Source organism: Papio anubis, chromosome 3 (genome assembly GCF_008728515.1).
Source record: "Papio anubis isolate 15944 chromosome 3, Panubis1.0, whole genome shotgun sequence".
NCBI lineage: Eukaryota > Metazoa > Chordata > Mammalia > Primates > Cercopithecidae > Papio > Papio anubis.
Window position 1 is genome coordinate 92,570,604 of NC_044978.1, and position 17,655 is coordinate 92,588,258.

The 17,655-nt window shown below is 33.1% G+C and overlaps 1 protein-coding gene across 1 annotated transcript in view; it reads right to left on the reverse strand.

Moving 5' to 3' along the window:
• GABRG1 (gamma-aminobutyric acid type A receptor gamma1 subunit) overlaps nucleotides 1-15,346 on the reverse strand; it is an 87,989-nt gene extending 72,643 nt beyond the window's left edge. Inside the window, exon 1 of the mRNA XM_003898641.4 lies at nucleotides 15,071-15,346. Coding sequence (XP_003898690.1) covers nucleotides 15,071-15,174 — 104 coding nt within the window. The 5' untranslated portion in view covers nucleotides 15,175-15,346. The remainder of the gene's footprint in view (nucleotides 1-15,070) is intronic.
• Nucleotides 15,347-17,655: the final 2,309 nt, after the last annotated feature.

Here is a 17,655-nt window from a genome sequence, read left to right on the forward strand (position 1 = left end):
TGTAGTTCTAGATGTACTTCTGTAAATGTAGGTGCTCCAATGTTGGGTGCATATAAATGTAAGGCAGCTGAGTCTTCTTGTTGAATTGCACCCTTTATAATTACGCAATGACCTCCTTTGTCCATTTTTACTGTTGATGGTTTAATGTTGTTTTATCTGATGTAACATAGTGAACCCTGCTCTTTTTGCTCTCTGTTTGTACAGTAAAATTGTCTCTAAACTTTATTTTGAGCCCATAGACATTATTACCTCTGAGACAGGTGTCTTGAAGATAGCAGATGGATGGGTCTTGTTAATTTATCCAACCTGCCACTCTGTGCCTGTTAACTCCTCTCTAACTAATTCTGAAAAGCCAGCACCACCCTGATACCAAAACCTACCAAAGACAATGAAAAAAGAAAACTACAGGAAAATACATTTGATGAACATAGATGTAAAAACCCTCAAAATAAATACTGGCAAACTGAACTCAACAGTACACCAAAAAGTTAATTTGTCACAATCAAATAAGTTCTTTCCTAGGATATAAAGTTGGTTCACCCTACGCAAATCAATAAATGTGATTCATCATATGAGCATAATTTACAAAACACATAATCATCTCAATAGACATGGAAAAAGCTTTAGATATAATCCCACATCCTTTCATGATAAAAACCCTCAAGAAACTAGGACTTGAAGGAATATACCTCAAAATAATAAGAGCCATCTATGACAAATCACAGCCAACATCAAACTAAATGGTCAAAAGGTGGAAGCATCACCCTTGATAACTGAAACAGGACAAGGATGGCCACTCCTACCACTCCTATTCAACGTAAGATTAGAAGTGCTAGCCAGAGCAATAAGGCAAGATAAAGAAATAAAAGGCATCAAATAGAAAAAGAAGAAATTGAACTATCTCTTTTTAGAGAGTTTATGATTCTATACCAAGAAAATCCTGAAGCACTCCACCGAAAGTCTCCTGGAACTGATAAACCACTTCAGTGTAATTCAGGATTAAAAAAATGTATAAAATTCAGTAGAATTTCTATACAAAAATAATGTTCAAGCTATGAGTCAAATCAAGAATGTAATCCCATTTACAATAGCCACAAAAATAATACCTAGGAAAACATGCAACCAAGGAGGCGAAAGATCTCTACAAGCAGAACTACAAAACACTGCTAAAATAATTCACAGGTGACTCAAAGAAATGCAAAAACATTTCACATTCATGGATTGGAATAAACAATATTATTAAAATGGCCATATTGGGCAAAGCAATTTACACATTCAATGCTATTTCTATTAAGGTAACAAAATAGTTTTACACAGAACTAGGAAAAACTATTCTAAAATCCATATGGAACAAAAAAAGAGCCCAAATAGCCAAAGCAACTCTAAGAAAAAAAAGCAAAGCCAGAATCATCACATTATCTTATTTTAAACTATATGATAAGGCTACAGTAACCAAAACAGCATGGTACTGGTATGAAAACAGACACACAAGCAAATGGAACAGAAGAGAACACAGAAATAAAGCTGCACACCTAAGACATATGATCTTCAACAAAGTTGACAAAAATAAGCAATGAGAAAAGGACTCTCTATTCAAGAAATGGTGCTGGAATAGTTGGCTAGTCATATGAAGAAGACTGAAACTGGACCCTTATCTTGCGCCACATACAAAAATTGACTCAAGATAGATTAAAAGTTTAAATATAAAACTTCACACTGTAATAATCCTAGAAGAAAACCTAGGAAACACTGTTCTGGATATCAGCCTTAGGAAAGCAATTATCGCTAAGTCGTCAAAAGAAATTTCAACTAAAACAAAAATGGATATGTGAGATCTTATTAAACTAAAGGGCTTCTGCACAACCAAAACAGACAACTTACATAATGAGAGAAAATACTTGCAAACTATGCATCTGACAAAGATCTAATATCTGGAATCCATAAGGAACTTAAACAGTTGAAAATCCAACAAATAAATAGCCCCATTAAAAACAGGCAAAAGACACGAGCAGACATTTTTCAGAAGACATAGAGGTGGCCAACAAACATAGCAAAAAATTTTCCACACCTCTAATTGTCAGAGAAATGCAAATCAAAACCACAACAAGATATCTCACACCAATCAGAATGGCCATTACTAAAAAGCAAAAAAAAAAAAAAAAAAAAAAACAGATATAGATTAGGCTGTGGAGAAAAGGAAATGCTTATATACTGTTGATGGTAAGGCAAATTAGTTCTGCCAATGGGGAAACAAGTTTTGAGATTCCTCAAAAAACTTAAAACAGAACTATCATTCAACCCAGCAATCCCATTACTGGGTATATATCCCAAAGAAAACAAATTATTCTATGAAGAAGACACATGCATTCACATGTTCCATGCAGCACTGTTCACAATAGTAAAGTGATAGAATCAACTGATAGGTGTCCATTAGTGGTGGATTGGATAAAGATAATGTGGTACATATACACTACGCAGCCATAAAAAAGCCATAAAAAAACCAACAAAATTGTGTTTTTTGCAGAACAGAAAATAAATGCCCCATGTTCTCATTTGTAAGTGTGAGCCTAACATTGGGTACTCATGAATATAAAGATGACAGCAAAAGACAATGGGGACTATTAGAGAAGGCAAGGAGGTATGGGGTAAGGGTGGAAATACTAACTATTGGGCACTATGATTCGTATGTGGCTGATGAATTTATTCCTACTTCAAAGCTCAGCATCATGAAATGTATGCAGGTAACAAACCTGCACATGCATCCGTTGAATTTAAAATAAAAGTTGAAAATATAAAATAATAACTACAAGGACTACAAGCAATTACAAGGCTCCGATATTTGGTCTCCCACTTCAAATACTTATCTCCCCAACCCTCACTTGGCATGACTGAAAGCTTCACTCACTTCTAGTATTTGTTCAAATATTATTTAATATTTGAAGCCTGTCTGATCACTATTTACTCTTCTATTCAAATTCCATACTTCCTTGCCCAGCTTATTTGTTTCCATATGTATTAGTCCGTTTTTATGCTGCTATAAGGAACTGCCCAAGACTAAGTAATTTATAAAGAAAATAGGTTTAATTAACTCACAGTTCAGTATAGCTGGGAAGACTTCAGTAAACTTACAATCATGGTGAAGGCAAAGGGGAAGCAAGGTACTTTCTTCACAAGGCAAGAAGAAGGAAAACTGCTGAAAGGAGGGGGAAGAGCCCCTCATAAAACCATCAGATCTTATGAGAACTCACTATCACGAGAACAGCATAGGAGTAATTGCCCCCATGATTCAATTACATTCACCTGGTGTCTCTCTTGACAAGTGGGGATTATGGGGATTACAATTCAAGATGAGATTTGGGTGGGGATATGAAGCCTAACCATATCACCATAGCTCTAATTTAATTATAAAATCCTATACATAAATGATAAAGGATGAAATAGTTTTAACCCATTAAATTGTATTTGCCCATTTGGACAAAAAGATAATTTTATAAGTTCCAATTTATATTTTTATGCTTATTGTTTACTGTGTATTGCTCCCTCCTGAATGCCAATTCCAAAACGGTAGAAGGTGTTTTATCTCTAGTTCACGGACATATCAAAAGTTTCTAGAACAGCATCTGTCACACACAGGGTTTCAATAAATATTTGTTAGTAAATAAATATATGTTGTCTCCACAGGCCCTATCTGTGATCTGTTGTTCATGACAAGTTACGTACTATTTATTTACAACCATCAAACACATTTTCATAAACACAGTATTTCAGGGAAAAGTTCCAGAAAAGAAACGTATGATTCTAATCTTTCTGAGTAGAAGATACAAGATACTCTCATGTCAAGAACTATAAGAATTAGAGTTGATGGGTGCAGCAGACTAACATGGCACAAGTATACATATGTAACAAACCTGCATGTTATGCACATGTACCCTACAACTTAAAGTATAATAATAATAAATAAATTAAAAAATAAAAATAAAAAAAAAAAAAAAAAAAAAAAAAAAAAAAAAAAAAAAAAAAACAGAAAAAAAAAAAAAAAAAAAAAGAATTAGTTTTTTAAAGGGTAGGAAAAATCACTGATTTTAGACTTAAAATCAAAAAGTAAATAAATTTTATTTTTTGCCTTCATGTTTGAGCTACTAAATTCTTTTGTAGAAAAGTTCCTTTCTAGGGTTGTAGCTCTGAATAATTTTTACTGTACACAAAGCTGCAGGAAAGCAAAAAAGGTAAAAGAGTGATAAATAACAGCATTATAGATTCAAACTTGCAGAATTTTATTATATGTGCCGTTGAAGCAAGCACTAAACTTCCAGTGTTTTAAAGAGGTGAAATGATAATCCACTCAATTCTATGATTATTTTATGAGCACAAAGAAAAATACAATGGAACCTATCACTTAACATACAGAGAGATGCTTTGAAAACTTGAAATGGCAGAAGAGAACCAAGCCTAGAATACTAGGTAAGTGTGTCCCTGTATGCTTCCAATCTGTCCTGTGATTAACTCTACCATGCAGTTAATCATATTGTATCTTAATTGCTTACTTATTTATTTATGATCCTCTCTAAGCTTTAAGCAATTTGAATGTATTTAGGTATTTAAATACCTTAGAGCCTAAAGTATTCACTGTGATACCCCCAGCACCTACTCCCAAATCTGATACATAGTTTGTGCTCAATTTAATAAAAATCAATGAATAAGCAAATGAACAGAAAAAAAATTTAGAGCTTATTATGTTATTTTCAGAAAAAATTATCATGAATCAAGAACATAACTAAAACTATAACTGTGGTCCTTGATTTAAAAATTAGGTAGATAACTTAACATAAAACTAATTTAAAAAACGTAACTTTCAGATTCCAATACTAAATCATCAAAAATAAAAACAGAAGAAAAAAACTTACTCATTTGACAATGACAACACAACATATGAAATGATAAAGCAGAACTATAACAGGGAAGGTATATGTCTTATGTGAAGAAGACTAAAGACTTTATTAAGGAACATAAGGACAGAAAAAATAAAGACAAAATAAATATTTTGCCTATAAAAATGTTGTTAACGTATGATTCCTAAATTTGTGATGCATTTAATATAGGTTTAATCAGAATCTCATCTTTTGTGTGTAACAGGTTAAAACCACTAAAATTAAGTAGAATAATCAACATGAGAGTTTATAAGATATTATTTAAAAAGGGAATTCTTAGATGGAAATTTTCTGGCAAGAATAAAAAGAAAACAAAATAAAGTTTCTGTAATCAAAGCCTTATTGTAGCAATAAATAGTGAAAAAAAATTAAGCTTTCAAAATAAGATCTCAAATATATAGAAATATAATATATGATAAAAGTGAATTACCAGTTTAGAAATAAAAGAATTATTCAGTAAATTGTGTTGAAATCCTAATTAGCTCTTTTTGAAGAAAATAAAATTAGATTCCCAACTTACACAGCAAATTGCTATGTATTAAGCATAAAAAGAAACTGAATAAAGAATAATATTACTAAATTATATTATTTAAATTATATTATTCAAATATATTGAATTTAAAATATATTTAAAATGTTTTTGACACTTGGGGTAAGAATGCCTTCCTAGGCAATATGTAATCAAACCAGCAAAAGAATAACTAACTGACAAACAAAACTTTAAAGAGAACTTATGGTTGGAATAGGACACTTTGCATAAGTCTAGAGACAAAACATTAATTGAGAGAAAAATATGTATAAAATACTGATATACAACAATTTAAGAAAGAAAAAGGCCAGTAAATATAAAAATGTATGCAAACATTTTTCGGTAGTAAGGGAAAATAAGTTTAAAATGTGACAACAATCTTTAGCCATCACATTGGCAAAATATTAAATGATCCGTTATATCTAGTACTGAGGATAATATGAATAAATGGCATTTTTATAACAATTAGTAGAAAATGGAATTTGCTTTACAGTAAATAATTTGGTAATATTGATCAAAATATTGAAATTAAAAGCACATATATATGGATATATGTACATAAAAATAATGTTAATGACAAAATATAACAAAATATATTAAGGAATAATTTCATGTTAAAATTTATGTATCATATAAAATACGATATAGTCATTCAAAAAAGAGGTAGAATAAGTATACTGATCTAGAAAGGTATCTTTGATATTAGTTACATAAAAAACTAGTTAGATTTTCTTTGTGTTTTTAACAATACACATGTATGGATGCACACAACACACACACATATGCATACATATACATCTGCCTAAATTATGGAAAAATCTGGAATTAAAGGCTATAAGTTCCTAAGTAGTTATTTTAAATCAATAAATCAGGTTCTATTTTTTCTCCCAAATCAATGAGTAGTGCCACCAAATACACTCTCCCCTTGCCTCACGACCACACCAACTCACCAACCCCAGGAAGAAAAGATGTTATTCTAGGTCCTTCTCAGGAAAGAAACAAAAAAGAGAACTATCAAAGTAAAAGATGGGCTATTTCCTTCTGTCCTTTCACCATTGTTCTTTTGTTCTTCCTAGCTGCAGAAAGCCTACCAATATCTTTCTGGTAGACAGTACCAAACTGTATTATTAAACTTTCTCTAATTTTAGCTTAGTCCTTGTTAGAATTATAAAATTTAATCATATTTTCTTGTAAAAGCAAGGTAAATAACATGTGAAGTTAAATACCTAATGTCCCCATTGCCTTCTTACCTTTGATCCATTGATCCATGAAATCAAAAACTTTCTTAGGAGGCTGAGGCAGGATAATGGCATGAACCCAGGAGGCAGAGCTTGCAGTGAGCTGAGATCAAGCCACTGCACTCCAACCTGGGCAACAGGGCAAGACTCCGTCTCAGAAGGAAAAAAAAAAAAAAAAAAAAAAAAAAACACCACTTTCTTGTACTCCATCTAGAGGTAAACATTACTATTAATTTTATGTATAGTCTAAATAACTTTTTTTTTGCTAAGTTTTTTTTTTTGAGGACTGAAATGGAATAAGATAATTTAACATTTACAGTATGCAAGCAAAAATATTATGACATTAGGGAAAATCATTTTTTTTCACGTTTCAACAACAGCAACAACTTGAAAATGATTTTTGAAAAGCAAGTAAAGAAAAATAAGGTTGAATAAAAAACTCAAACTGTAAAATAAAATTAATTTTCTGTCTGTAGACCAGAGCATGAATAAAAGTATACATCAATGATTTTATAATTTGAGATGTGGAAAATTGATTTAGGAGAAAGAAGTAAAATGCAGCTTCATTTATGGTCTATTTTATATGGTTTCCTTGGTAAGGTTGAAGATATAGAACTCTTCAAAACTACATCTAAAATAGGAAACAAGCAGCAATTTAAATTGCTTTTAGCACAGAGGGTTTCCCTGTTACTTTCAAAAAGGAGTCTGGAAAATTCCCAAACATATCAGAGCATAGTTTATTTATTTAGATTCAACATAAGATTAGACATAAGATAGCTAAGTTTAAAAAAGAGTAATATCAGAATCCATTTTAAAAAATTAATTGGTATAGTGGCATGGTTTTAGAAAGAGGATAAAAACAGACAATTATAAAACAGATTTTTTTGTAATGTCTTTGGTTATAAATTTGAAATTTTTGTAGTTTTTTGATTGATTTTTAATAAAAGAATAAATACTACAAATAAAACAGTATAGCTTGCCAACTTTTAGATTTTCGTATTTGTTGATTATTTGCTATGTTTAGCAGGCCAACTTTGTTCCTTAAAACAGAGTTTAGAAAACTACAAACCACCCAGCCAATTAAGTCTTCACAAGGCTGGTGAATGCCCAGAAATTGTAAATGTTCTTTTGTGGCCACTTCTATGTGAGTGCTTTTTGGAGTAAGAGAAAGAATATGTAATTTTTATTATAGTCTATTTAAAAAGTGAACACCGAAGAGACAATATATTGAAATTATCAGTGATTTCTCTATTGTTAAGTTCATTTTCATAGTGCCTGACAGAACATAAGTTAGACTTAGAAAAAAAAATACAAATCTTGGTGACATTCACACTTTCTAAGACTCTGGGATATCTATACTTCAGATACATTCTTCAAGGCTGCTAAACGTTTTGCAACATGGAGGCATTATATTGAGCTTATTAAATTATAAAACATACTAAAAGACCTTAAAAGTGGAAGAAAGAAATGGGAATTCATACCTCTGAAGCCAGAAACATATATATATTTTCTAAGCTTTGTGATCTTAAATGAGTGTCAAATATTTTAATTGACAAAAGATTGTCTTAGACTATTCACTTCAAAAACTAAGAGAATACAAGTAAGTGAATAGAAAAAGCAAAACAGTCCAGTCTATTCTAGTTATGACAATCTGATGATTTTCAAAATGAATTGTTACTAAGAAATTCCAGAGACAAATATACATTCATAAGCCACCTGCGCAGGGTAACAAATTAGTTTATAAAATACAGGCATCTGAATTAATACTTAAGTTCAATCCAGCCAAGAGGGCTACTCAGTGCTAGTAAATATGGCTCTTTTCTGGAACAGGTATTCTTTACTCAACACACTCTATTACATGTGCTGGAAAATTATTTTTATAATTATACCCATCTAGGATGATCAAGAGGCGAATGATATCCCTGTACTTAAGCATACTGTACCTATTGTCTTGTTTATCATTATTACCATTACCATTACCTATTGTACAATCATTAGTGACTGTTCTAGAAATCTACCCAAAGGTTAACCTAGTGGCTAGAGCTCTTGATTCTAGCAGTCTTAAAGTTATCTAGGGAAACAAATCACACCTTGACATGAATATTAAAATATATATTAAATTCACTATTTTATAATCATAAACTTTCTGATCTGCCTATTGTAGCTATAGGTTGGAGAGCAGGGTCTATATTAAGTTTACTTCTATATGTCTATTGCATAGCACAATCTCTATTACTTCTTAGTCATGTAATGTTTGTCTAACAAATAAGGAGAAATGTCAAATCTCAGAATACATTGTTTCTGGGAGGTAACAATTTCTACATTTCAGGATTTCAAAATTAAACTAAATTATATAGCCTTCAATAGGATACTTCTATTTCAATGCCACATCTTACACAACCAGAGTAAAGGCTCACCTAAAAGATATAGGAAATCTATATACAAAAAATTCTACCAAACTGTGAGAATCTACCTTTGGCACAAGATGGTAATGTTATCTCTCTCTCTCCCTTTCTCTCTCTTATCGCACGACGACGACGAGATCGACAGTTTAGCATATATTATGGCGCCGCCACCTCACCCCCCACAGAAATTATAGCCTTAAATTTTCCATAGTGATATCGCATTCACATTTCCTCCATCTATCTATCTATCTATTCATTCATTCATGCCCACGACGAGACCATCGAGTATACCTTATCTATCTATATCTATCTATCTATCTATTCCTATCTCTTGTCGCCCATTCTATCTATCTATCTATTCATTCCAGATATCTATCTATCTATCTATCTTTCACTCATACTGACCTGAACTTATGCCTATAACAGCTGATAACATACAGTATTTTCCCAGAGTTGCAACTAATGGCAACTTCTTTATTGCCCCCACTATACCTCCTCTAGAATTCTGAGCAGCAATTACAGCATTTTATTGTGTTTACTTGTTTATGTTAATATGCTATCTCGACGCAAACGACCAGAGTTTGTGTTCATTGAGCAGGAATTCTGATTTCTGTATCCTGTTCATCTAGGATATAATATATGTCCTATTTATGCTACTTAAACACTATAGGGCAATGGCTTTGTCTTGTTTACCATTATTACCATTGTATCTAGTTTCCAGAACCCTGCTTAACACACAATGGGCACCGAGTAAATATTCATGGAATGAATGGTGATGCTCAATGAGTATTTACTGAATGAATTAATAGCTAGGGCTATTTCTTGAAACATGGGACTTCAGTTGGCTAAACTATTTTAGTACTGATAGACTTAGATAATGAAATGTTTGAAAATGCAAAAAAAAAAAAAATCTACAAATTTCATCTGCCTCCTATGGAGTATGACAACTCACTAACAAGCTTCTGCTTGAACATGTCTAGTGATAAGGTTTCCATTACCATGTTAGAGAACTTTTGTATTGGGAGAAAATCTGCCTTCATGCAGTTTTCACTACTTGGTTATGGTTTGTCTAGTACATCTATACACAATAAATTCAAACATTATTATATATAGCATCCTTTAAAATAAGATAACCATTCAGTTCCTCAGTAAAGCTTATGTAAATTAAAAATTTTTGCTTTTAACTTTTTAACTTATAGTTTTTTTTTGTCTGTGTCAAGTACTTCATGTGTCAAAATTTTTTAAAAAATAGTCTCGCACTACCCATAATACTCCAGAATGTATGTGATAGGTACAAAGTAGAGTTTTCTACTGAATGTGATTTTATCAATGAACTCACAATTTACTGTAGTAACTCTCTTCTCTTCTCTTTTTTTCTCCATTTCCTTTTTTTTTTTTAATTATCAACAGTAATGTTCATTGTTTTGACTTATATTGCATTCATCATCTGAGAGATGTGGTAGTTAAAAATGCAGGAGGGGTATAGAACACAGGGATTTAAGTCTTGGATTTAGCACCTATCAACAAGGTGACCTTTAATAAGTTCACAAAAATGTCTGTTCCCCTGTTTTTCCATCCGTAAAATTGAGAGAATAACAATATCTAGGCTATATTCTTCTTCTTCTTCTCGTTAGGTAATTTGGCTAAGTATAATCTTCTAGGCAGAGTACTTGACTTCAGATTTGAAGACATTTTCTCCCATAGTCTTCTGGTATTGCTGATGAGAAATCTCTTGGCTCTTCAATTCTTTTCCCTTGATTATGATCCATTCTTTCAGCAACTTCTATCTTCAAAAGTTTAGACTTCTCTGTTTATTTTTAGAGTTCCAGAGGTGTATTTTTTATTTTGGTTAAAATATATGTTTTTCTTTAATTCGTGTCATAAATCTAGGTCTTGGCAATGAATAAGTATAAGCCCCATTTAAAAGACATTTAAGACTTAGAAGACATTTAAGAACACAAAAAGATCCAAATATTTCACTCTACTGCACTTAAAACCACTTTAACTAGGCTATATCATACTAGAATAACTATAATTCCACAGAATATCTGTTATGACTTTCTTTTCATATAAAATTTTAAGTGTCGGTTTCTTTGCACAGATTTTCTTTCTTGGAAATTTCGTTTCTGGAAATGCATATGACAACTCCACACTAATGGAGATTTTCTGCCTCAAAGAGTTGTCTGAAATCACTCCAGTGAGAAATGATGGAGCTGAAACTGGAATTTAGATCTGTTGGTAAAGGCCAGGATTCTCACTTGAAACCCTGCCCATATGTGAATTACTCTCTTGAAGCTCATTCTTCCTTTTATTTCATGGCAGTCATTTATCATATTTTGGTAATCACTTTCTCAGTATCTCCAGAGTCATTTTTCAGTTTTTTTTTTTTTTTTTTTTACTCTTTCTTTTCACTCCTCCTTTGGGCCTCCACCTTCATCATTATATTCTTACATTCAATTAATCTGTTTAATATTTGAAGAAATATCAAACATTTCTTCATGTTCCTTAATCATAAGAGTTCTTCATAGTATAGAATAGAAGAAAGATACTGATCATTTGGATAAAGTAAAAGACTCTGTACTCAAGGGGTTTATCAATTATGACGTTCGCATTTTAGCTTCAAAAATCTTTTTCCTCTCAGTCTTTTTCATATTTAACTATCATGGAATATCTTTACTTAGTCATTTGGTTCTCCAGTTTGGATGGTTATCATCAGCATTTTATTACAAAATTAAGCCAAAAATCTAGACACTTAAAAAATTATTCCTTCATTGCCACCCACACAAAAGATATTACTGAAATTACTTGAAAATAATTCATTTTAAACAGCAAGTTTATTTGAATATTTTCAACTGGGCAACTGAATGCCACATAGTATGATTATTGACTCATGGAAATTGTTTTGAAAAGAGAAAATTATGATTTTTTTCCTTGAGCTCTTTCAATATACAACTCTTAGTCAAGGCTTATTGTAGGTTACTTTTGGTAACAGCTAAAATCTCTTTTTAAACTCTTTTTTTTAAAAAAACCGATTATAACTAGATTTTTTTTTTCAACATTACAATGAAGTTAAATCAAGCTGAAGAGATTCTACAGAACTTGTCAAGATGCCAAAGAATCTCCTAGAGAATGATACGCAGGAACCATGACTACAGTTTTAGTTACAATGATAGGATAGTTTTTCATAGTTCATCAATAAAAGGTAAAATGTGTCTCTCTTCCATACTCTTGATGGAAATTAATGAGGAAACTAAGCACTGCAACTGATTAAATAAAAAAAAAAAAATGCTTCCAATTTGGGGAGTCCCCAAAATAGATGACTTTCAAGATATATTTTGGAAATCATATAAAACACTAAAATGCTTACAAACTGAACTATTTATGGATAGTTTTGGAAAGGAAAACTAACTAAAAGAAAGGGAAAAGGAGAGAAAAATATGACAGTACATGATTTATACATGTTAGCATCTGTTATTGCCAACTAAATATTAAAAAGATAAAAAAGTTCACCCAACAGTAGCGACTTTATTTTACTTATTTTAAAAGAATGTTCATTGCAGCATTATTTTTTAAATTTGCTTTTTAACAAAAGCATGCTTGTATTTCCTTTTAATTGCCGTATTTCCCAACTTGGTCTCATAGAATCCAATGGAGAAAGAAATTTGCTCTAATAACATTCTCCTGGTTTGCCTACAAAAGTGTTTCTGTGTCAAACTTTTTCCATTCACTGAAGAAAACAGTTTACGATGCATCTTAAGGAAAGCACGCTCACATTTGGCTTTTATTGCTAGCTTTCTATCTCATTTTTAAAAATTATGAATTTAGGGGGTACTTTTAAAAGTATATCAGTATATCATGAACTCTCATAACTGAGGCCTTATGGGCTAATTAGAACAATGGCTTATAAATTTATCTTTTAATGTATATTTATTCACTGGACAAAATAATCCCAGTTACCTATATTACTATGATAATAGAAATTATGTGTTAACTGTACAATACCTTTCTCACTTATACATATGGTTACAAAGTCCATAACATTCACACTTAGAATTTCCCTCTTGAAAACTACTTAGATAAAACAGTGAAGCAACCATTGACTTATTTCACTTTTCAGTTGAAATCATAGATGTGTTGAATGTGAAAATCTAAATAAGTCATATGTGGTCTACTACTCTCCTTCATTTCATAGATGAAACTGTGTTCAGAGAGGTTAAAGACCCCTTGCCACATGAGATCATGTCTCCAGGCTTCTAAGCCTGCCCTCTGTCCCTACAGCACACATCTCTTCAACTCTGAGAGCTTGATGAGAGTTCTGGAGCCAATTACAATGATCACAAATATTCCCCAAAACAAAACATGTTTATTTAAAATAAAACATCTCTTGGGATAGATAATATGCTCTTTACTAAGCAGCTTGCCTATTTGGTTGAAAGGAAAACTTGTATACAATGATAAAAGGTTATTTCAGAAAACCACTGGTAAATCTGTTTTTATTTCGGTAATATTATGATATACTTGTCTACCTAAATATCTTCTATAAAATGCTATAATATATTCAAAGAATAAGCCATTATGACACAACATATATAAGAAATAATTCATCCAGTAGTATGTTTATGTTCGTGTCAAACATTTAAGAATCTAAGGGAACAGGGTAAAAACAAAAAAAAAAAAGAGAGGGAGAGAGAAAACTTTAATCCTAAAAAAGTACTAAGTGTCAAAAACTTCTAATAAGTCTAATATTACTTAGCATACTTTAATCCAATCTCTATTTTCTGGGAGAAAATATACACGTTCTATATGCTGGTGTGGCAAAAAAAAATTCACTCTAGCTTTACACGTATGTTTATAATAATAATTCATTTTAGCAGTGATACAAGTAGTTATAAAGGCATGTTTCTATCTTCAAAGTGATTGTATTTTACTTTTGAATTCTATACAGAATTACATTTATAATAATGTAATGTTAAAAGTACATTTATTTGAAACAAGTTGCATGGTATGAGTACCATGTCCCAGACCTTTATAAGTGTCTATATCTTAATCAACATATTTTAGCTCAAGTCATCCACTACTCCTACATTTAATCCATGAATGATACCTAAGCATTTGATTTTTCTACCAGAATGATTTAAAAATTTTACTGAAAGGTATTACAACCCAGTTTTGTTCCTGTTAAATTTGAGATTTGTGATTGGCGATACTCTCTTCTTTCTCTCTCTCTCTCTCTCTCTTTTCTCTCTCTCTCTTGCTTCTCTCCTCTCTCTCTCTCTCTCTCTCTCTCTCACACACACACACACACACACACACACACAGCCAAGACATTCATGCGGCCATACATTTTTATTACTGATGGACAACCAATTAAAAGAAAACATTCAAACCTGGTTCAAATTAAATATACACGGTTATTTTTTACTTGGATACTATACATTTTTAATGCTGATAGATTTTTTTTTTTTTAGCCAGATTTACAATCTTTCTTGATGTAAAACACTGGTTTGTTCCGGAAAGTTACCAAAAACCAGGAAAGGGGAAAAGCAATAGCAGTAGGTAGAAAAGCATCACACATATCAAGCTGTTTAACAACAAGTTTCAGAAATAACTTTGTGTTTACAATGCAGAATCATCCAGAAAGTTCATCGGTGGCATTCATTCAGCAAATTTACTGGCAAAGTCATTTCTACTCCCCCTCACTCTCTCCCAGTAAGTCAACCTTCACTAGTTCACTAATTTATACTCTGCTTGAAGTCAAAAACAACTGAACCAACCTCATGCTTCAAAAATATGTTACTTTCCTTCTATCTGAGAATGAATAGATCTAATCAGAAAATAAAACGATGGTAAATACCAAATATGTGTTAGGAAATACAAATTACTTAACGTAGAATAATTTTTAAAAGACAGAGGAATAAGGGGAAAGGAGTAGATAGCAAAAAATAGTTTTAAGCCCCTGAATTTACTCACCAGTTTCCCAAATGCAGGGTCAGTAACAAGAAGACCAACCTCACCCCTCTACTTTGACTCCGCAGAAGAAAAGGGGAGAAGAGAAAAGCTTTCAAAGGACCCATCGAAATCGCTTTTTCTATGCGTGTGCTGCACTAGCTCAATTCTCCCAGCCAGGACTTTTCCTCCCACCTCAGCAGCAGCTGGCTGAGTACAAGAAGGGAGAGTGTGGAAAGGCAGTGCACCTCCCAACCAGGTAGGATGCGACTCCCATCAGAATTGAGCCAGCGAGCCAATCAGGCCGAGAGGATGCTGGCATAAATTATCTTAAAAAGAGTTGAGCCTATCGGTAGCCCAAGGAGGCGGGGTTCTCCTACTAGAAATTGAGCCCAGTAGGGAAAAGGGCTCCGTTTTTCTAAAAGAAAAACAAACCTCTTCTCCCTTGCAGCCGCAGAGTGGCCTTGACAGAATCCCTCCCTAGGAAGAGGCTGCTTTCTCCTTCCCTTCTGCTCTTCCTCTTGTCTGACTATTTCGGGGCCACTGCCTCTTTCCTCTCCCGCGTTCGGATTCTAAATCTGTCTTCCAAGAGAGACCCGTGGGAAGCAGGCAGTGCCTAATTGGTTTTCCCCAGGTTCGTGGGGATTCTGTTAATTTGTGTTAATCATCTTGTTAATTTTGTGGGTGGGGCGGTGTCTCCTTTCTCTTTGCAGATCCAGCACCTGGCAGGATGCCCCGCACAAATGAGCACTCAGGAGATGTTGAATATATAATTGAATGAATGAACGAATGAATGAGCAGGCTCCGTGCATTCCTGGTTACCACGTTTGCTCGCTCCATCCCCCTTCCACCGCCTTAATAGTGAGAGAGGATTTGCAGTCCTCTCCCGCCGGGCACGAAAGATGACACTAATGAATGATGCCAGGCAAGAACTATCTCATCTTACAAACACAAAAACAAAAGTCTGATTTTATGAAGGTTGTCTTAGCCATAGGAGCTGTAGACCTATTAGATGGGCAATCCTCTTTTGCATCTGTTAAGCCCCAGTGTTTGGACCTAACTTCAGAGGCTCTGCTTTGAGTTCCTAGCAGAGCCCGACAGTTGCCGTGGTAACCAGAAAGCCTCCGGCAGCTGGAACAACTGTACAGGCGAAGACGCTGGAGGTGGTGGAAGCAGGCGCTTTCTCTGCCCAGCCATCTTCTGTCTTAAAACGCCTCCCCAAGAACATGCTTCCCACGGAAGCTTCCTGGGGTTGGAGTCTTTAGCTGTTAATCCACCCCACAACTACCTGGAATTAGCCAGATTCTGGTTTGAACTGCAAATTACCACCCAGTTACCTGAGCATATTTGTCTGCCTCAAAGGGTTCAAGCCAGAAGTAACAGGGTTTGTGCAAGGCCGTAAGGTAACTGTTGCTGCACTACCTACTGAAATCACTTAAAGAAACTGGATAGGGGTAATGAGGTTACTGATTCTTGTTCTCGCCCGAAATAACAAACAGCGTACTGCTAGGCATTTCTCCCCGTCTTTGATTGATTCTCCACCCTTTTAGTCTCCTCTGGAAATGCACATTGACCATCCTTGTTTTTCTTCTCACACTACACATTAATTAGGCAGTATTTTTCTCTTCCACAAAGCATGTTAGTCAAGGTAGCCCATATCAAATAGCTTATAAAACAGCAAAGTTTAATTATAATAGATTTTAGGGTGAATAAATTTACGTAAAATGTGATGGCAATATAAATTTGAGGGTTTCTTTTCTTTTACTGGTTCAATTAAGAATGTGCTTTGGATAGCTATTTAACTGTTTCATTGAATGTACACACTAATTCACTGATCTGATTGGATAGAGAACTAGGAATTAATTCATTAGAAGTATGTCGTGAATAACAAATACTTGTCTGATTACTCTTTGCATTTTGCTAACATTGGGTAAGGTTTGTAAACATTGATGGGAATATGATACTTTATAATATTGCATGCAACAGTAGATGTAATCCTTCCATCAATAATTTTTAACAAGATTTTACTCTTTAATTTTACATATACAACTGAAAGACACTGAGAACAGTTAAAAGAAATTAATAAGGAATGGTGAAGGATATCTCCTTGGGTAGTAAGAATTTGCCTGTTTATTCTTGTAAAAGATTTTTAAAAACTGGAGAGAATTTCCTGTATTCTCCAAAATCCAGGTTTTTGCAAGTTTTATGCTGAAACTTGCAACTTGATTCATTCATTTATTTCAAGTACTTTTATTTAATTATTTCTCTGTTTCCTCCTTTGATATATATTTTCTATTTTTATAATATATTTTATGGGAAACTGATCCTATTCTGCTGTAGTTAATTATAATTTCATATGGACTATTATATGTAAAGGGGGTTTGAATCCTGCAGAACCTGGCAAAAAGGAACAATAGTGTTAGATACCACCCATGTGTTGACCCTGACAGTCTGTCTCATTTGATTTGATAAACCAGCTGTATGTATGGTGGGGAGGAAAGTGGGGAAAGATACATACTGTCAATTCTGAATAAAGCAAATAAGGTCCATCATACTCATCAAATAAACTAGTGTCTTAGAGGGGCACACTCATTGACTCATGGAGAAAT